Source organism: Myxocyprinus asiaticus, chromosome 7 (genome assembly GCF_019703515.2).
Source record: "Myxocyprinus asiaticus isolate MX2 ecotype Aquarium Trade chromosome 7, UBuf_Myxa_2, whole genome shotgun sequence".
Classification (NCBI taxonomy): Eukaryota; Metazoa; Chordata; class Actinopteri; order Cypriniformes; family Catostomidae; genus Myxocyprinus; species Myxocyprinus asiaticus.
This window is the reverse complement of record NC_059350.1, coordinates 21396704-21419429: the sequence shown is the minus strand read 5'-3', so window position 1 is coordinate 21419429 and position 22726 is coordinate 21396704. Positions and strand designations below refer to the sequence as shown.

Sequence of the window (22726 nt, the reverse complement as noted above, 5' to 3'; positions counted from 1 at the left end):
GCTGTACCTATGTATAGGCCATCTGATTGGCAGAGCCCAGCATCTTCTAAACAGAAAAACAGAACTGTATGCTGTTTACACCCAGAGCACCACCTACTGGACAGACTATTTCATCATCCTTACAAGCATGACAGACCAACTAAATCAAATACACATTACTACCTTTTAACATAAGGTAGTGCTTACAAATCCTCTTATAAAAACAATGACTCAACCTTTAAAGTAGGTCCCATCCCCACCACCATTACCACAATGGTGCTTTATACCAATAAGAGTTCAAGGGGGAAAAAAAGTGTGCTAGACATTTATTAAATATGATAAATCTGAGAGAGAGCAAAGCTTATACAGTATTATAGAAATAAGAGAACATCATGTGTGCTAAATTTAAATGATTTCTGAGAATAGAATTACATAAGAAAAAAAAGAACATATAAAACAGATCTTAGGAATCTTGAGACACATTAGACATGCTATTACTTGCCACTAATGCCACATGGAATGCACAACTCTTCTGCACTACTTCATATTACATCTCAACATGGGTGTTAGCCAGTACAGAAACAACCTCAGGGGTTGCAGTAATGATGTGGTGGCCAAAATAACATGTTCTAACATTTCACTATGGAGAAGTCACGGTATTAGAACAATTACAGATATAGGAGTCTCAATTTATTGATTGTCAAAAGTCTAGCTGAGAGTGAAGCAGTGGATAAGGCATGTTGCGGTGGTTAGGTTGTGGTAATAGTTGCAATTCCTGCGGGACTTTCTGTGGTATACTCCTCTTCAATTTGATGCAATGCATTCTGGTCATTTGGAGATGGTGGAACAGACTGAGAGAAAAAAAACACATTTTAAATCTCTCCGTTAGCAAGGTGTCATTCTTGTAAACTAAAGTAGATTTTAAAGGGGTCATGTCATGAGGAATAAAATTTGCCTTTATCTTTAGATGTGTAAGAGTTCATTGTACTATAAAAAACATTTCAGAACTCAATACAAAAAGTGCATTTATTTAAACAAGGCTGCAAAAACAGCTTGTTTACATTTTAAGACTTATTTTGTGACGTCAAACAGACGAATACATCAGCACATGACTGCCTCTACAGCAAGACATCAACACCTACTTTTAAATCATCACACCTTTGGCACGCCCATTGTCGGTCAGTCAGAAAGGTGAACAAGATCGGCCTTCTATTCAACTACACCAAAGGGGACTTACACAGGACAATTTGTGCCCATCTGGACTATTTTTAAACGTTTTTCAACATAAACATGCAATAGACTAACCGCTTTGACAGTGCATCTCCCAATGCCATGAAAAGGCAATGTCAAGTTATAACTCTTAAAAGGAGACCCCATTCTTTGTCTTGCTGTTTTGAGCATAAACACCTCCTGGATGTATTTTTGCACCCATCTGTGCTATATTTAATTGTTAGTCTATGTAAAAATGCACTAGATGCATTTCTGGAGATGTGTGCTGCGTTTTAAAAGCTCAACTTTTAAAAACACATCTGTTCTACCTTTTTCTATTGTTGCCACTGGCTGGGAGAACCGTGTCTCTTCCAGAGAAAACCGACAATGGAAGATGTCGAGAGTCTCTGCTTCAGCCTCTGCTAAAGCATCCCAACATCAGGAAATAGTGACTGATCACATAAGTGCAGGATATGCGCGTGCATCGTTTCACTGTGGATTGTATTAAGTGAGTCCAGCACATTTCAGCGTGATTTATGTTGTGTTTTCTGCACATATCAGCATGGATTGCTTGTGAACCCGTTACAATATGATTCAAGCATTGCAAAGGAACTGTTGAAATTGAAAGATAAGGCAGTTTAAAACACTATCGGACCCAACCACAAAACCGTAACCAATTTAATTCATGAATGTTGCATATGCCATGACTGTTTAATATTTATCCTCCCAAGACCAGAGTGTGACTGCTGTGTGCATTTTCCATTTCCCTTTTTGACTTGTAACTAGTAGCACTTAATAAATAAGCAAATAAAATACATCTTTTTCTAGAGCCAATAATTTTCTTAAAAAATTATGTCCACATATATAGAAGGCAGGACTAAGTTGTGAAATTTGAAATAATACGAAGCTATAGAGTAAAAAAACAAAAACAAAAAAAAACAAAAAAACAAAAAAAAAAAAAAAAAAATCATCAAATTCTTTGTTTCCAGGAGTGTTGGCTATTCATGTTTTTGAGACGTTACAGACATTATATCAGAAATTAGCATAATTAATTCTGATTCAAAGTAATGGCCAGCATCATCCAATCACTGCCAACCATGTTAAAATAAAATTATACATTATGAATTCTGAATCCAAATACTGATTACCATTGTCCCATGTCTGCCAAACATGTTGAATGCTCCAAACATAATCTCCACACTGAAACTGAACTTTTGGTCAGATTTTAGGACTGAATGCACTTGGCTGCACAGAGAGCTATAGGATGCTCCCTTGCTCCCTATTTAGTGAATAACTTAACATCCAGTGTAATGTCTGTCTGCACTGTTTCTCAGAACAGTTTGAAATGCACATTATTTTCATCCTAACTCCGTATAAAGCCTCTGAAAGCAACATTTTACAGCTTTTGGATGAACCCATTAATTCTCAATGTGAAAATGCACAGTGAATATAGGAATGTATTTACTAATGTTAATGAATAGGACCGTATTGTACAGTGATAAAATAAAAAAATAACAAAATCTATATTAAAATGAAGCGAAATGACCCATAGATGTGTTAATGTTGAAAGTTATTCAAAAGTTATTCATGTTTATCAGCGTGCTGACTCGTGAAAAATGAATGGTTTTTTAAAAGCGGTATATCAAATGAAACTAAAGATTCTACTATTTACAAAAAAACTTATAAGTTTCTTACCAGAGGCCCTTTTGTTGGCTCTGTGCCCATAGAAGCGTTTCAAGGAAATCAACATCATGCTGTTGTGTCACGTGACCTAGTGCGGCAGAAGTTTAACCTCATAACTCATCTGGCACTAACGCTGGATTCACACATACTCCATGAGTGAGGCATGAGCGGGGTGTGAGCAAGGCTTGAGCAACGCGTTGTGTTTGGGCTTTCACATTGGTCTCTTTTCTAGGTTCCTACGGCAATGGCAGGCAGTCACGTGCACTTGTTTATCAGTGTCGTGATTAGTTAATACATCAAAGCCCCTTTCAAGGCAAGACAGTCCACTCTGCGGTCATCTTTGGAATGCTCTCGGGCAGGCTGGGCAGCTTTTTCTTTGTAAACAAGCGGCATAAAAGTACAGTTCCCTTCTAATTGAATGTGGAAAGACTGAAATTTCCAAAATGGTTGGTCAAGATTACGATCAAAGAAGCATTTAAAATCAGCAGTAAAATCTGACAACAATATTATCACCAATTGTGCTTCTTTAGCTTTTTTCCTCAGGCTGGTTCAGCTAATGCACAAGCACATTCTCGAGCTGATTGAAAGGCGAAGTCTGTATCTAGCGGGACTTCCTTTCTACATCTGTTCCAATTTCTCTCATTCATTTTAATACCAGTGGCCCGTCTCTTCTAAACTGTCTCTCTCCATATAAAAGGCAAAAGTCCTGCAATGTAATTTATTAATTATTTTCTTCATTTAGTTATTTTGCGTTTGTTTGTATGCAGACCTAAAAATTATAGTGTATAGTAGGTTCGGTTTAAATATTGTTTATTTGCTTTTGCGTCTTTTCTATAAATCTCCAGATTTTTGTTTTGTTTGCTATTGCACCTAGAGCCGCTGAGCTCAGCATGAGCCGCGCAGTGAAAATAGGCTCAGCGCCAAAACAATCCACTCACTGCCACGTCTGGGACGCTTCTGGGATGCGTCACCTCGTGACTCATGCTTGCAATGTGAAGGGTGTATTCTGTTAACATGGGCACCGAAACGAAAACGCGCTGCTCATGCCCCATTCACAGAGTATATGTGAAACTGGCCTAAGACATTAGCAGCAGATCCTTCAAGTCCAGTAAGTTGCGAGGTGGAGCTGCTGTGGATCGGACTTGTTGGTCCAGCATATCCCACAGATGCTCAATCGGATTGAGATCTGGAGAATTTGGAGGCCAGGGCAACACCTTGAACTCTTCAACATGTTCCTCAAACCATTCCCAAACAATAAGTGCAGTGTGGCAGGGCACATTATCCTGCTGAAAGATGCCACTGCCATCAGGGAATACCATTGTACCTGTTCTGCAATGATGTTTAGGTAGATGGCATGGGTCAAATTGACATCCACATGAATGGCCGGACCCAGGGTTTCCCAGCAGAACATTGCCCAGAGCATCACACTACCTCCACCGGCTTGCAATAGAGCATCCTAGTGCCTTCCTTCCCCAGGTAAACAGCGCACACGTACACGGCCATCCATGTGATGTAAAAGAAAACGGGACTCATCAGACCAGGTGGCCCTCTTCCACTGCTCCAAGGTCCAGTTCCGACACTCACGTGCCCGTTGTAGGTGCTTTCGACGGTGGACAGGGGTCATCATGGGCACTCTGACCGGTCTGCAGTGACACAGCCCCATACGCGGCAGGGTGCGATGCACTGTGTGTTGTGACACATTCCTCTCGTAACCATAATTAAAATGTTCTGTGACGTTTGCCACAGTTGACCTTCTGTCGTTTTGGACCAGACGGGATAGCCTTCGTTATCCTCGCACATCAATGTGCCTTGGGCGCCCAACACCCCGTCGCCGATTTGTGGTTTGTCCCTCCTCGGGAGCACCCCACAAGCCCTGCCGTTTCAGAGATGCTCTGACCCAGTCGTCTGGCCATAACAATTTTCTTGTCAAAGTCGCTCAGGTCTTTACTCCTGCCCATTTGTCCTGCATTCAACTCATTGACTACGAGAACTGATTGTTCGCTTACCATCTAATCTACCCAGACCTGGACATGTGGCCTTGTTTGGAGATTATCAACTTTATTCACTTCACTTGTGGTCAAAATGTTTTGGCTCATCTGTGTAAATGGCTGTATTTGAGGGGCTGCACGATGTTTGCCAATTACGTTGAAGTTTAAAGGAGATGCTGAAGACAAAACCAAGCGTTTCAGACAGAGGGCCAGAGACAAGGTGGAAAATGATGTTAAATGTTTTGGTGCAAAAAAAATAAATAATTTTTAACATTATGAGGTGGACCTCAGAGAAAACAATAAAATTATAAATATATATAAAGAGTATGTCATGACCCCTTTAAAACAAGAGCAATGTATTCATGATAAAAAAAAAAAAACAAAGTTTAAAGAAAATCAAACTTCATCATAAACAAGTCCCTCAAGTGATTTTGGAGCTATAGGATAGAATAAAGCACGGCTCTGTAACTTTCTAAAAAGGAAGAATAATTTATCTACATTCAACATTTCAGGCTGGTGTTTAGGACACACTTTGAGGCCTGTCCCTTGACTGAACTTTGAGATGGGTTTTATGGGTGAAGCGTGTAATTTCTGAGCCACTAGTTCCACCACACGTGTGGCAATATGATAGCTCCACCCCAAGCTCAAACTATTGGTTGAGCCAATGTTTACCTTTAATCAGGAACCAGCATCATTATTGGTATAGTTTCATCCAGAAATTAAAACATATGGTTAGTCTGGAGACTACTACAACTAGTACTAACCATAATCATATGGAAATATATATGTATTGAATTGAATATCGTCATACCATACAACAGTTAAATCCAGTCCACTAATTTGGTAGTAAGCAGCATTTTAATAGTGCCGATATTTAGTGTAACATCGCTAAGGCTACATCCACATTAATCCGGTTACATTTGAAAATGGCATTTTCGTTTTTGAAACACTCAAACACTGGCATTTTCAAGCGTTTTCCAAAAGTTTCTCGTCCACACTGAAATGTATGAAAACTCTTAAATCCCCTTACTGCGCATGTGAAAAATTCACGTTCCATGTACGGGCTGAAACGCAATTGTCCTCATGTTCCATCTCTGGACAGCAATTCCAAATAAATTTCCCATTGCCTTTGAAGGAATGCAATGTAAAAGGTTGTACAAAGTAATGTTTACCTTTAACAAAGCTATCAAAGTGAATATCAGGCACAACAATGCCGCTAAAACATGGGCCGCCATCTTGATTGTTTTGGATGTGTCCCATGTCCACACTTCAACGTGAAGATGACATTTTAAATTTATCTACTTGGGAGAGTGTTTTTGGAAAAGTTCAGTTTTCGCTGTCAAAAAAACGGCATCTCAGTGTGGACAGAAGGCCAAAACATAGGAGAAAAAGGATGCGTTTTTAAACAAAACCATATTAGTGTGAACATGGCCCAAATCAGCTGCACGGCGACATGGAACAGTTGATCGTTATTTGGCCTTGTTTGGTAACTATTTTGTTTGCAGAGCAAAAACGAACAAAATAACTGCCCATTTTAAAACTGTGAGTTACTTGATATTAACTTCTTGTTTACTAAACTGAAAAAAAAAAGGAAAATATCACACCCACATCCATGCTGCATTACTGAACATCAGCCTGTGGCCTTATTTCAATGACCAAATTACAGCCATGCTAATATTCAGAACAACAGCACTATTGGTCATATGATATTGCATAAATATGGCATGCTGGTTGTTGCTTACCTCGGAGTCTACTGTAGCAGTTGTTACAGAAGAGCTGTCTGTGTCGGACTCTGACCTGAGCTCCGGACTCAGCTCCTCTCCCAAGGTCAGTCCTGCAGCTGACACACTGCAAGACCAATCAGAAACAATGAGTATGCAAACATGTCATAACCTCATGGAACCCTCAATACACTGATTCAATAGAGGATATAAACCTTTTTTTCCCCATGCCTCCAAGCAGAGTGGCAAAGAAGCCCACTTCAAGATCAGCCAAAATTAGTTCATTCATTAGAAATGCCAAGTGATTCAAGGTCAGCATGAGCAGATCCTCCACCATAGCTCTTTTGAAAATGTGATTTTGTTAGAGAAGGCTGATGAAAGTGATGTCACTGTCCTATGCTGCGGTTAAGAAACAAGCAGCTACAGTAAACAAACCACCCCTGCAATGAAGTAGCCATCCTGACAGAAGTCTTAAAGGGACAAACATAACTGGAAGGAAAGAAAGAGACCAAAGAAAATTTAGTTTTGTGATAGGAAGAGGCTGTGTGATCAGTGACTGGCAGGATCCCTGTGATAGACAGGTCAGGTAAGCCTTTCATTGGCTGTGCTGAGGTTAGCAAGAAGGTGTGTTTATGGAGTTGAGTTATAAGAGTTTATTTGCAATAAGGCAATCAGAAAACAGGCTGGACTTTTGTTTTGCATTACAATTTTCCATTTCCTACAGCAAACATCACACTATATTCTAAACTTAGAATGAATCAATTTCTAAATCAGAGTCAGAGAGTATTCATGCATATTGTAATCTTGAATCAAAACATTATTCACCTTCATGACATTCCAAACCCATATGACTTTTTCTTCTGTAGAATGCAAGAGGAGAAATTCTGAACAATGTTGACGCTGCTCTTATTTCCATACAATGAAAGTGAATGGGAACTGAGGCTATCAGTCCGCAACATTCTGCCTAAAATCTCCTTTTGTGATCCACGTAAGAAAGAAAAAGTCAAAGGTTTGGAAGAATATGAGACTGAGTAAATGACCAAAGAACTGTCATGTTTTCATTCCTTTAAGACTAATTTGTCCTGCATATTTGATTTGCTTGTATTCTGATTGCCTACACCGAAATAGAAGGAATTCATTAATATTATGTGGTTAATAATCCCTTTGTCCCCAAATGATGAAGGTTAGAAACCAGGCTAGGTGCAACAGAACCAGGAGGGCCCGCTCGCTCTGTTTCAGGTAACCTCTAGTCTCACCTTGAAGCAACCAATGTGAAAACAGAGCTCCAGGGAGTCGATGACCATGGCAGCTCCCTTCCCCAGTGGCTGCTCACACCTCGAGCACATCCGCCTGCCACTGACAAGCCTACAGGCACCACATGCCAGTGTCAGATTTCAAAGTCAGATAGAAGACAGCATTGCTCTGCCCTTGCCATGATTTCACAACATGTATCGGGAGAGGCAGGCGGCAGACATGCCAGCACAGAAAGGTCCTGACAGAGGGTAATGACTGGAATAGCATACTACTGTACTTCTTTTACTACTTTTTGCAATATGCATAAGTAACTTTCTGTGTGCATGGAATACCCTGGTGCCCCAATACATTTGCCAAAATTTGCAAATTACAACCGGAGCACACTGTGTGGAATACTGTATCCACACTCGACATTGTGATACTGCATCCACACAACATTGTGAAGTGTGTCAAAAGGAGTATTAAAAATTTAACTTTCCAGTGTGTCAAAAGTATTAGCATTAACTTGACTGCTATTTGATTGGAGAGCAAAACTGCATATATTTTTTTTTTTTTTCAAAAAAATAATTTTAAAATGCCAAAAAAACCAAAAGAAACAAACAAAACAAAAAAACCAACAACATATGTATTTCCAAAATGATATCTGGAATCCAACAATTGCTGCATTAAACATGCAACATAGTGGGAACATGTGACAAAGAACCATACTACTGTTTGGAACATTTACCGTTGACTATTGTGTAGTGGTCGACCAATATATCGCTGAGGCGATAAATGCGAAAAGTCCGAATTTTTAATTATCGGCAGATAAATTTCCACATTTGTCAAATTAGTTTTTCAAGCCATGAGGGCACCGAGAATCGCCTGCTTGCATGTGAAAGAGCTGTCCGAGACATGTAAATGACCAAACATAGTTTGTTTTGTTGTTACGCAACACAACTAGGGCTAAGTATTGATACAGATTTCCCGATTCGATTCACAAGCTCTCGATTCTATATCGATTCATATGGAATATTTCTGTTATAATGTCCATTTTGCTTACATATGAAATAAATTCCCTCCCAGCTAATGCTGTTAATTATACAGGTGACCTTTTAACTAGGTACATTACGAAAATATTAATTTCACTAATTATATTTTATTAGTTTTTCATCATTTTGGCTTTATAAAAATGAACAAATCTATGTACTCAATCAATAAATCTGATAATATATTACATATATTATTTTGTTACGTATTTATTGTTTAATTGCATAATTTGTACTATTTACAGGTATTTATATTGATTTGAACATGATAAAAAAAACGGTACTGGCCTCTTTAAGAAAGCTGGCATTTCTGTAAAGAGCATCTGTTAATGAGTGCATGTTAACGAGAAAGACTAAACCAGCTTCATCTCATCTGTCCTAAGTGTGATTAGAATTAAATGTTTCTTTGTTGTTGTTTTTGATCAACTACTGAATGTAAAAACAGAAAGGGCATTAAAATAATTAATTAAATGACAAATGGGTCACGTGGATCTCGTCTTTGGACACACACACACACACACACACACACGCACATTACATGGAACAACTTTTATTCTCAACATGCAGTGAAAGGATCTTGCTGCTGAATACTCCACCACTATACTACACAAACATTGGTAAGTGAAATCTAAACATTTACCAGCCAGTTGCCAATATAAATTTTAGTCGTGTAGCACGAATTTTGATTGCTAATTCGAGAGATTTCCTATCATTACAGTAGAGGGTTGCGCATAAAGTAAAAGATCGATCTTGGGATTTAAGAATCGATATAGAGACCGTTCAAATGAAGATTCATTCATTCACAAACCTCACAAAACTTGAGCAAATCCAGAGTTTCTTCCAATGGAGCGCGCACATATATCTTCCTCTGACGTGCGCATTCTATCAGTCTGGATCAAAACTCTGTTCAACTAACTTACGGTTGTTGAGCGCTCATATATCTTCCTTTGAAGCACATATTCGATCCGCCTGGATCAAAACTGTGTCCTCGTGAATGTTGCACAATGCTCAGTCCGTGACACTCCAAGCAGGCGATCCAGGCCGTGTAAACTGAAAGCTCTCAGGAGATTGCTGGATGCTGGATCCTCGCGAGCGCGAGAGGGCGATTACAAAGTAAAAGCGCTTTCAAAGACACGTGAGCTATATGCAATTGTAATATTCACTGTGCGCTTTGTGCAATTAGTTTGATTCATTTTTTTGTGAGAAAATGCGATTGCTAATGCACACAAGCCGCTTACTGAAATATTGCGTGCACTGTTGTCATTTCCTTCTTCCTAATATATTAACAATTTCTTTATGTGCAAACAAATTACTTAAATTGGATGACTAACAGAAACCAGAAGAAACTACCATTTACTAGAAATTTAGTTAAAGTTAAAGTTTTGTGTGGAATTGAGTAAATATAGTGCTAAATGCTTTTTTTAAAGCAATTTTATGTATATATTATTTACTATATTAAATTGCATGATATTTCTGCTTCATATTCGTCTAACGGCCACCCTGCTCTCAGAATATCGTATCGAACATTAAAAAACCCATATCGGTCGACCACTATTGTGTACCATTTAATGTACTATTTTACAGTATACACTATGCATTGTGCAGTAAGCAGTATGCTATTCCATTCCGAACACAAGCAATAAATGTTAAAATACCTGGGGTTAAACATCTGGTAGAGTGAGATCCTTCTTTAGAAAAGAGAGCAGCACATAGCCTACTTAAATTGGGCAGTGTTTAAACTGTATATATTATGCATTAAGGTACAGTAACCCTTTGGTTGGTTTTTGATAAAAACAAAAAAGCACAAAATCATTATGAACTACTGCACTTCAATTTAGGCCATAACTATTCCATACCTGCCACGCTGCTGAGAGTTGGGTCGTGACTCTGGGACCGACAGCTCAGTAGAAGCTGTGATTGGTGGAGTGGGAGAGTTGGAGGCAAAAAAAGAGCTCTGTTTCAGACCAGTAGAAAAGATGGCTGAGCCAGGGCCCAGGCTGCTGCGTCCACTTCTGTAAGTGACAGTAGTGCTGCCCATTGCAGAGTGAGGTCTGCTTGCGATACCTGAAGTGTAAGACTGCCTGGACCAAGAGTTACTTGTGTGAAGGTTGTCCATAGACTCAAATCTGTGATGATGAGGAACAGATTCAGATATTAAACATACACTTTGCAATTAAATACAGCCAGGAAATAGTGTTGTGCGATGTCATTTGAAAGCGCTGTCAAGGAAAATGTCAAATAGTTCTTATAACACGATTCTCTAGGATACTTGATTCTTATTGGTCAACTGCAGAATTCTGTGGACAAATATTTTTGGAAAATGACTTCCAAAATGCATATTTGACCATTGTCCCCTGCAATTAATCTCCTATACTGTACTAGTTTCATATCTCTCGTAAAACTTTGTGGTCTCTTTCAACTCACATTATAAAATTATTGAAATTCCATTTATTTGCTTGGATTTACTTGTTACATATTCTTGCTGAAGTAATGCAAACATCTGTACAGTAGAAGTAGAATCTTAACAGTAGAAGGATATTGAAAATGTCTGAATATATAATAAATGGAAACAAGATATAGCCAAAAAGGCTAGGACCTTCTGATTGATGTTCCCAATGTGATGGGCTCTTTGTTGATGCTGGTACTGCGCTGACGGATCCAGCTGCTGTCTGTGAGGAGCGGTGTCTTCTTCCTCATCTCTTCCAGAATCTGCAGACGTTCGTTTTCTGCCTGCGACAGCTGCCCCTTCAACTTACCGCTTCCTGCAGCCAATTAAGGAAAATGGCAGAGAAAATTACTTCAAGGTAAGGAGTGGTACCTGGTAGAGTTCAACATACAATAACCAAAACAAAAAAGTAATCAGACCTTTTGCATCTTGTTTGTGAAGGCCTTCAAGTGTAGGGGTTGACTTTGACTTTGTCCTGTACACAATGAATAAATAAACTAAATAAACGGCAATAAAAAAAACAGCACCACTCCAAGCCACACTGGTAAGGTGAAGTGTGTATTTCTGCACCACAACTGGCAGCACGCATGCTTCCCAAAAAATCCCACCACTCCTTCCGTCTTGCCCCATCTTCCACTGTTCGGACAAACAGGCTGTCCCTCATCAAAATCATGCCGCTGGTTGAGCCAAACGTTCACATGTTTGACCATTTAAAAAAATTAGGGATGCACCGATGATTCGGCTGCTGATAATTATCGGGCAATTATTTACCAAATTAAAACAATCTGCAAATTGGTAATAAGCATGAAAACACAGATACGAAAAAAATTATAATTTATTTATTAATTAGTAACACACTTTTGTAAAAACTCTGTGAATTCAAATGCACAATCCAGAAATAATAATAGCCACAATATGTAAAAGGGTAAGCACTCCTAAGAACATGCTGTATTTCATTTTTATTCGGTCTCGTTCTCACACTAATGCAGTTGTGAAAACGGCACTTGCCTTTAGGCTACATGATAAGGAAAACAATCCAAAATGCTTTGAAACCAGCAGACTTTGACTTCTGAGATATAGGTATGATATCCATTAATGTTGTATGATTTATTGAATTAAGACTGAAGTTGCAATATGGCTTTGTGCGATGCTTTTGTACCTCTTTCTAATATTTTTAGTCATTCCTAACTAAAACAGTGATCTGATGACAAAATAAGGTAAATTGCAAAATATCGGTATCGGTCTATAGTTTTTGATAAAATCAGTATCGCCACAAATGCTCATATCAGTGCATCCCTACAAAAAACAGAAATGTTCTGAAAGCAGCAGAGCTTCAGTGTTCATAATTCTGCCTTACTTATATTTTTCTCTTGAACTGGGATAGAAGGAAGTATTTTAGCATAAAAAAATAATAATAAAAAAATAACATTCCACACTTCACCTTTAAGACACTGGATAGACAATGGAATTTATAACATCTTCCATGCCACAAAAGTAATTAAAACAAGCACATGAGCCCCCAAAGCAAACTGACCTGTCAGAAACCGTAAGCTTAGCAAACCCATAGGACTCCTCTGACCTGAAGCAGCACATAGTAAGCAAAAGAAGCAGCAGGCAGACAGACAGATATATGAGAAATGAGCAAAGCAGCAGCATGATTTACATATACTGTAATTGGACCACATACAGTACAACTCCACACATAATACCAGATATTTCAGTCTAGATTCTGAAATAAACATAACATGATGGATAGTCTTTGCATTAAGGAGCACAACATAGCTGCAGCTTACGTTCATGTTGAAATATGTTTAAATTCTTACCACTGATTCTTTGTTGTTGAATCACACTCTGTTTCTGCCTTCTGTGAATGGTGTCCTGCTGCTATTTGCAAAGTGTTCTGTCTGTTCTGTGTTATCCCCACCTTCTCTGTATGCTGACTGGGTGCCACTGAAGTGGGAGCAGTGGACTGGTTGAAGGGAGGTGGAATATAAGGTGCTGCATTTCCATTTGACATAACATCATGGGTTTTCTGCTCCTAATGCCCACAGGAGGAAAATAACAAAAGTGTTATTATTCTATTTACCATGTATAATGGTTGCTAAGAGTTAAAGCAACAGAACCACTGTCTGTGTGCTGCCTTTGGCTATATAGTGATGGTACATCAAAGACAAGTCAAACCAAAGTCTAATAGTATGACAACATGTCCTAACCAGGCATGACATGATATAAAGTTCTAAAAGCTCTTTATGTAAATGTTAGTTTTTGTTCTAACCAGCTGTGGTCAGTACATTTTGTAAGCCACTTGGTTTTCATTTCTGCGGCATCACACTGGTTAGTCCCACACACAGTGAAAACTCGTTAATATAAAACCCCACTCTACACAGCAGTATATTAAATATACTGGCTGTGATTAAGCACAGTGTGGACCATTTATGCATCACTAGAAATTTCCGTATCGTGGTCAGGGCTGACCCCGACCAAAGATTTTCCTAGTCGACTAGTAGTCGTTAGTTTAAGGCATTAGTTGAGTAGTTGTTGTACACGTTTATGATATTAATTTAATTACTTAAATATATATTTTTTGGGGGGCATCAGAAAATGGTTCGAGTTCCAGGGCTGACAAAGAATGTTATAAGTAACATCGCTAACACTGTTCTACATTACAGAGAAATACTAAACTGAAACAGTGAGCCTTTAAAATATACATTTTACAAGTGCACGCATAAAGCGAGCCGCAGTGACACCGGCAAAAGTGGTAATGATTCTGAATGTGTCGGAAAAACCAGCAAGGAGACTGTCTGAACATTTTGTTCATTTATAGAGAGAAATTCACATTAGGGTTGTGCCGACAGACGATGATCTCTGGGATCGCCAATAGCTGATACCTTTGATGGTGTCAAGATGATATTTGGCTCGTTTTCCCATTAATGTATTAAATTATTATTATTATTATCAAATTAATATTACAAATAATGTATGTAATGCTGTTTGTACAGAGGCATGCAGTTTTGTGGAACACGTGCATGTAAAAGGTTCTCACTCTTTCTTTGTTTCTGTCTTCTGAATTTTTTTTTTTTGCAAGAACAGCATCATCTGAGTGCTGCAAATGACCTCAGACATCTCAGCTCAGGAGCTGCTTTGAGTTCAATTTGCTTTATTTCCACAGAGCAGTTCATTGTGACCACAACTCTGCAGCCTATATACATCTGTGATTAAAACAAAATACAAAAACACATTCACCTCGAACCATGATTTATATTTCAGTGATTATTATCATCATTATAATTATTTTTACATTTATAATTGTTTTTATGTCTTCATTTAAGTAATTTTCCACCTGCATGTATACACACACACACACACACTTTTTTGGTTCACTTCATTATTTGAATTGCTTATTCGTTTCATTTGGAGTGCAATTTGAATTTATAAATTTATTTGATTTAAGTTTTTCGTTTTTTAAATAAATTGATTTAATTTCCAATGCAAAATCACTAAAGCAAGAATATTCACTGATCCCTCAGCCCGGGGGTTGCCGATGTAATTGGATATTGCAATATATACTGGTGGCCAAAAGTCTGGAATAATGTACAAATTTTGCTGTTCTCACCAAAGTGTCATTCAACTGATCACAATGTATAGTCAGGACATTACTGATGTAAAAAACAGCACCACCACTATTTGAAAAAAGTAATTTTTTACCAAATCTAGGCAGGCCCCATTTCTAGCAGCCATCACTCAAACACCTTATCCTTGAGTAATCATGCTAAATTGCTTATTTGGTACTAGAAAATCACTTGCCATTATATCAAACACAGCTGAAAGCTATTTGGTTCATTAAATTAAGCTTAACATTGCGTTTGTTTTTGAGTTGCCAGAGTATGCAATAGACTGGAACGTCTTAAGGTCAATATTAGGTCAAAAATGGCAAAAAAGAAACAGCTCTCTCTAGAAACTCGTCAATCAATCATTGTTTTGAGACAATGCTTATAGGCTATACAATGCTTGAAACTGCCAAAAATCTGAAGATTTCATACAAAGGTGTACACTACAGTCTTCAAAGACAAAGGACAACTGGCTCTAACAAGGACAGAAAGAGATGTGAAAGGCCAGATGTACAACTAAACAAGAGGATAAGTACATCAGAGTCTCTAGTTTGAGAAATAGACGCCTCACATGTCCTCAGCTGACAGCTTCATTGAATTCTACCCGCTCAACACCAGTTTCATGTACAGCAGTAAAGAGAAGACTCAGGGGTGCAGGCCTTATGGGAAGAATTGCAAAGAAAAAGCCACTTTTGAAACAGAAAAACAAAAAGAAAAGGTTAGAGTGGGCAAAGAAACAGACATTGGACAACAGATAATTGGAAAAGAGTGTTATGGATCTTAACCCCATTGAGATTTTGTGGGATCAGCTAGAATGTAAGGTGCGTGAGAAGTGCCCAACAAGACAGCCACATCTATGGCAAATGCTACAGGAAGCGTGGGGTGAAATGTCACCTGAGTATCTGGACAAACTGACAGCTGGAATGCCAAGGATCTGCAAAGCGGTCATTGCTGCACATGGAGGATGTTTTGATAAAAACACTTTGAAGTAGTTTAAGAAGTTCTGAACATTTATTTTTTAAATTGTAGTAGTAATTTTTCACATTACTTTTGTTCTGACTATACATTGTGATACGTTGAATGCCACTTTGGTGAATAAAAGTACCAATTTCTTTTCATAAGGGCAAAATCTGTACATTATTCCAAACTTTTGGCCGCCAGTATATGTGTGTGTGTGTGTGTGTGTGTGTATATATATATATATGTATGGGGAGGGGGGGGGATCTTCCTAGGTAGCAAATTCTGAATTTGGTAAAACTGCTTTTCTTTTTATGCTCCTTGGGCATGGATTGAATTACAAAATGTAATCAATTTAGATATACTTCCTCTTTTGAACACTTTTAAAGATCTTTTGCAAACTATTTTAAAGGAAACTTGTAATTGTTTTTATTGATCTGACTGTATATATCGACTGTATGTTTTGTTTTTTGTATGTGTATTTGTAGTATTTGTTATCTTTTGAATTTTGTGAAACTTGTATTTGCTGCCGTCTTGACCAAGACTCCCTGGAAGAAGAGATTGTATTATCTCAATGGGACCTTCCTGGTTAAATAAAAGATATAAATAAATAAATAAAAAAAGAAATTGTGAGTGGGTCTTGAATAGCCTACAGAGCATTGAGTGTTGAAGACTTGGTCACATTGATTATTTAGTTTTTCCAACATGAGGGATGTTTATTTGTTAAACATCAATACCATTCTGACTGCCACTTGCTTTTGACATTATATCCTTGCTCATTTCCAGAGATGTAAAAATTGTAAGCTTCAAAGGTCAACACTTTAATTAAATTTTTGATCGGTTTTGATATATTCCATTGCTTCAAATAAATAAATAAAATATAAATATATATATATATATATATATATATATATATATATATATATATATATATATATATATATATATATATTTTATATATATACACACACACACACATACATACACACACATATACTTTTAAGTTATGATAGTCTTCTGACCTCAGGACCCCTGAGTTCCTCTCCAAAAACCTCCTGCTGAGCTCTCCTCCACTCCTCCTCCAACTTCTCCTGATCACGACGGTACTTCTCCTGAAACACACCAAATTAAACATAGTACACACACACGCCTCAGATATGCCCTTAAAGTATTGCCAATCCAAACACCTTTTTGGCTAATATCACCTTGCGGCAAAATTATAAGAGAATGTAAAACCAGCAGTACCATTGCCAATAAAAAGTTTAGACACTTGATTACGTTTCTTTCTCATAATTTTAACAAATATTTTAATCTAAAGTCTTATTACTTATATGCTTGTTACGAAAAATACAAAGAAATGTTTTGCCTTAAAAAAAAAAAAAAAAAAAAAAGTTTTTGCGATTGATGAGCTGGACTGAATAGAAAAGGAAAAGCAGCCAAAAAGGGCCCAGCATACACCGATCAGCCACAACATTAAAACCACCTGCCTAATATTGTGTAGTGCCAACCCGCGTCTCAGAATAGCATTCTGAGATGCTATTCTTCTCACCACAATTGTACAGAGAGGTTATCCGAGTTACCGTAGACTTTGTCAGTTCAAACCAGTCTGGCCATTCTCTGTTGACCTCTCTCTTTAACAAGACATTTCCATCCACAGAACTACCGCTCACTGGATGTTTTTTTTTTTGTTTTGTTTTGTTTTTTGGCACCGTTCTGAGTAAATTCTAGAGACTGTTGTGTGTGAAAATCCCAGGAGATCAGCAGTTACAGAAATACTCAAACCAGCCCGTCTGGCACCCATGCGATCCATCCAAGTGACTATCAAATCAGCCAATCATGTGGCAGCAGTGCAGTGCATAAATTCATGCAGATATGGATCAGGTTCTTCAGTTAATGTTCACATCAACCATTAGAATGGGGAAAAATGTGATCTCAGTGATCTGGAGTATGGCATGATTGTTGGTGCCAGACGGGCTGGTTTCAGTATTTCTGTAACTGCCGATCACCTGGGATTTTCTGCTCGATACTGATTGGTTGACAGACGTTCTAAGGTGTGCAATTATTTTTCCAAGTAAACACACGGCTATGAAGTATTTCCAGGTCTTGACCACTTAACGGTTCCATATCACTTCACCAAATTATTTCAGTTATTTCAAAGAGCCCTACATGCAACCACAGCAAAATAACCATATAAACAAAGACACTGGTTAAAGTAAATTGGTTAAGAACATCGAACAATGTCTATAATATCCTACATTTATTTCAATTTTGGTTGAAAAGCTCCCTAGTCTCCCCCGCACTTACAAACGCTCACACATACATAAACACGCACACACACACTGAGACTCGTGTCATGACCAACAAATAAAGCCGCACCCCCCGCAACTTGATCAATACAATGGTTTCTATTATCCGAAATAACTTTTAATATGTGAAACTTATGTTTCAATGTATTTCACCCTAATTAGCCTCACATAGCTATAATAGAAAGCACCACGCTACCCCTCTCTCTCGCACACGCACGCATGCGCACACACACACAAAAACAAACACACTACCGTTACTCCAATGCTTCGTTACTCCAATGTCGAAAAGCAACACATCCTTCGTTGCTAGTCTGAAAATGTCCCTTTAGAATTAGCAACGGAGGATGCGCTACTTTTCGGCACTGGAGTAACAAGGTAGTGTGTGTATTGTGTGTGTACGCGTGTGTGCTTGAGGCTTGAGCTGTATCAGGAGCTAGATACACCTGATCAATAAAACTTCTATATTATCTGAAATATCTGTGGGAAACACCCTCATGCTCCCCCCTCCCCCTCTCTTAAGCTCTCACACACGTGAACACACATACATATACGCATTACGCACACACGAGCGAAAAAGAGCAGTCATGTCAGCGCACACCTGCATCTCAGTAGGGTTGAAAACAGTTGTTAAGTTTTACAACGGAAATATGGTGACACTTGCTGCTGCCGAGAAGTGCTTAAACTTGCATCTTGGTGATTAAGCAATTTGACTTCTGACGAGAGCTGCAACAAATAAAGGTAATCCCACAGGCGATCTCTCTCAGTATCTGAGCTTCTCTCTTTCGATCCCTCAAAAACAAACTCGCACACAAACTCACACATACACATGCACAAACTTGTTACTACAGTAAGTGCTCCAGTAAAGCAGTGCAAGCCTCGCAATCCTCTGTTGCTAGTTCTTAAGTGATGCTTTCGAACAAGCAACAAAGGCTTGAGCTGTATCAGAGCTAGATGCTGAATCCGTGGTAGATGAAAGTAGTTCCACTACGTTTTAGGGTCGAAATTCAGAGAAAGTCTTGATAAAACCCTGAACGATGTATTAAGGTGTGGTAACCATGTTATAAGTGGAATAATTGACTCCTGCCCATTGAGTTATTGAAAAATAATGCACATTCGAGGTGCATTACCACCTCGGGTGTGCATTATTTTTCAATAATTCAATGGGCAGGAGTCAATTATTCCCCTTATACCATGGTTACAACACCTTACCACACCTTAAGACATTGTTCAGAGTTTTATCAAGACATTTTCTGTTTTATTTGTCCCTAAAACACTCGTGTGAGGAACTACTTTCTTTCGCCACAGATTCAGCATCTAGCTTTGATACAGCTAGTTCGAAAACGTCACTTTAGAACTAGCAACGGAGGGTGTGCTGGTTTTCAGCATTGAAGTAGTGCGTGTGCGCTTTTGTATGCGAGTGTGTGTGAGCGAGAGAAAGAGAGAATCTGAGAGAGAAGCCTGTGAACAAGTATCAATATTTATTCATTGATTTATTTGTTGTATTTTTCTATTATCTGCAGTTATAAATAAAAAAAAAAGCCTGTGAACAAGTAAGCCAACAATATTTATTTATTCGTTCTATTTGTATTTTATCGGCATGAAATGTAAAAGACTGTGAACAAGTAGACTTTTAGGGTTTATTTATTCATTCCCATTTCTATTTAATTATTCTACTCATTCTATTTAATTTATATATTTCTTTATTTGATTTGGGAATGCTTTATTTATTGAAATTAAACTGCACATTACCACAGATGCAGGGTCTTGTTTTGATACAGCCAGAGCCTCCATTGCTTGTTCGAAAACATCACTTTAAAACTAGCAACGTAGGATTGCAGTGCTTGCACTGCTTTACTGGAGCACCTACTGAAGTAACAAGGTATTTGTGTGTTTGCGGGTGTGTGTGCCCACAAACGTGCGAGAGAGAAACGGAGAGAGATCACGTGTGGGAATTACCTGTTTGCTGCAGCTCTTGTCAGAAGTAACATAGCTTCAAATCGCCGTAAGTTTCATGCGAGTTTAAGCACACTTCTCTGCAGCAGCATGGTTATGTTGCCATTCTTGTATATACCTTTTCCATTGTTAAACAACTGTTTACAGCCACACTAAGATGCAGTGGTGTGCTGACATGCCAGCTCTGATTGATGCTCATGAGTTGCGAGTATGTGTGCGTGTCCGTGTGCGAGACTGTATGTGTGTGAGAGAGTGAGGGGGAGCGTAAGGGTTCTTTCCACAGATATAAAATGATATTATGGATAACATAAAAACTATTGTATTGATCAAGTCACGGGGGTGCGGCTCTGTTTGTTGGTTGCGACTTGTGTGTGCGAGCACGGGTGTGCATGTAAGTGTCAGTGATGTTGTGGGTGTGAGTGAAAGAGAGAGAGAGAGAGCACAAGGGCGCTTTTCAACAGAAATTGAAATAAATTCAGGATATTATAGACTTTGTCATTCTTATCCGATGTACTTGACCACTGTCTTTGTTTTAATTAGTTATTTTCCTATTGTAGCATGTACGGCTGTGTGATATGGAACAGTTATGCGGTCAAGAACTACTGGAATTAATTCATAGCCATGCATTTATTTAAAAAATAACTGCACACATTAGAACGTCTGTCAACCAATCAGAATCAAGTATTCAACAGACCCATGGTGTGTGTGTGTGTGTGTGTGTATGTATGTATGTATATATATATATATATATATATCTATACACACAGTTGAAGTCAGAAGTTTACATACACTTAGGTTGAAGTCATTAAAACTATTTTTCAGGAGGTCACGTGACACCATGCAAGCAGCAGACGTGTGAACGATGAGCTCTGCGCACTTTACTAAATTTTTTATTATTCTCATGTTATAATTTGTTGAAATTCGATACACCCAGTTACACATTTGCTCTCCGAGGTAAAACATGGCAAAGAAGTCAAAATCATCGGGCTCTGGAGACATTAAAAGACACTTACGTGTTCAGGATGAAAGCCCAGACAGACCTACAGACCGGGGACTCAATTTGGATGGCGCGGCGGGAGAAGAGATCCAGCGCCAGTTGTCCAACATGTCGGTGATGTTGACGAAGGTTCTTGCTGACTTGGAGGATCTCGCTGTAATACGTTGATCGATTACGGCGATGGAAATAAAATTCTCCGAGTTAGTTACAAGAGTGTCGGATGCTGAGAAACAACTCGATTATTTGGAGTCTTTGGAGAGGGAATTAACCGCTAATCCGCCAGTGACCAAAGTTGATCTGGAACATATTCTCGAAAAGCTTGAAGATCTTAAGAATAGAAACTGCAGGAATAACGTCAGAATTGTTGGAATTCCTGAGCATGAGGAGGGCAGAGATATGGTGAAATTCCTAGACGAGCTCTTCCCGAGTCTGCTCGACATAACAGTCCACAAGCTGGAAATCGAGCGAGCTCACAGAGTCCCAGCTCACAGATCTGCTGAGAAAGACATGCCCCGATCGATTCTGGCCACATTTCTGAGGTCATCCGATAAAGATCTCGTGTTGCACCAGGCGAGGAGCAAAGGGAAGCTTTCTTGGAGGAATCATAATATTTTCTTGTTCCCGGACTTTGCGAGTTCGACGAGAGAAACGCGATCGGTTCAAGGAATGCAAGAAACTCTTACATTGGCGAAAGATCTCGTTTGCTCTATTGTTTCCGGCCAAACTGAGAATAGAAATGAAGAACGGTCGCAAAGTATTTACATGCCCCAATCAGGCAATGTCTTTTATTTAATCAATGGGTGAGTAAACCATTGGATGTTTCTCATATGAGTGGGTCTGACTTGCTGTACTTACTCTGGCTTTTGAGGAAGCTGGGCGCCATTTTGGTTTCTTTTTGCGTTGGCTCTGCCTAGCATGAATAACACTTTACTTGAAGTTTTTGCATTGATGAAAGATTACTTTTGCATTGAAGTTCCCAGCCAGTTTGAGAGTGGACAATACAGATGACCGCAAAATATCTACATGCTTACACAAAGGATGTCTTTTATAAAGTTGACGGATTGAGTAAGTCATGGTATATACTTTTATGCGGCCTCCGAGTGAATTGACTTGACCATCCGGGGAACCGGGATGTCGGTTTTGTTTCTTTTTGTGTTGGCTCCGCCTAGCGGCTGGAACTTGTGCCGTTTATGGGACACTGGAATGACTACGTCATCCGCTGAACTCATAACAGCTGGCTCACTGAACATTTGTTCGTCTATCTGTGAAACTGATCGGTTTTCTATCACACCTTTAAAACAGTTCTGTGAATTAATCTACATGTTCTGTGTTCATTCTTCCTTTTGGCTGGGGGTTATTTTACAAAGTATTTTCTGTTATGTAATTTTGCTTCACAAATTTGTGAGGCAAAATTGAGCAATCCAATGGCAAAGTTGTCGTGGGGGCTCGTGGGCGTTCGTGGACCTTTTGAGTTTAGAGGGATTGTCGCCGGTTGGTGCTTTCGTGTGCGGGGTTAATGCGCACGTTTTTCTTTTTTCTGTTTGTTTTGTTCGGGGGGGGAAGTTCGGGATTTAATTGTTTCACTAATGGGGAATGT

General features: G+C 38.8%; 1 protein-coding gene across 7 annotated transcripts in view; it reads right to left on the bottom strand.

Annotated features, from left to right (window-relative positions):
* Positions 1–292: 292 nt before the first annotated feature.
* Positions 293–22726, bottom strand: part of LOC127444013 (LIM domain only protein 7-like) — a 75386-nt gene continuing 52952 nt past the window's right edge. For 4 of the 7 annotated variants that reach the window (XM_051703139.1, XM_051703145.1, XM_051703146.1 and 1 more), the window contains 8 exons: positions 16896–16985; positions 13132–13346; positions 11728–11783; positions 11459–11624; positions 10719–10988; positions 10518–10550; positions 6602–6707; positions 293–830 (listed from right to left, as the gene is read on the bottom strand). In XM_051703139.1, coding sequence (XP_051559099.1) covers positions 729–830; positions 6602–6707; positions 10518–10550; positions 10719–10988; positions 11459–11624; positions 11728–11783; positions 13132–13346; positions 16896–16985 — 1038 coding nt within the window. In that variant the 3' untranslated portion in view covers positions 293–728. Of the gene's footprint in view, positions 831–6601; positions 6708–7836; positions 7946–10517; positions 10551–10718; positions 10989–11458; positions 11625–11727; positions 11784–13131; positions 13347–16895; positions 16986–22726 lie in introns of all 7 variants that reach the window. The other 3 variants (XM_051703143.1, XM_051703141.1, XM_051703144.1) reach the window with 3 other exon arrangements.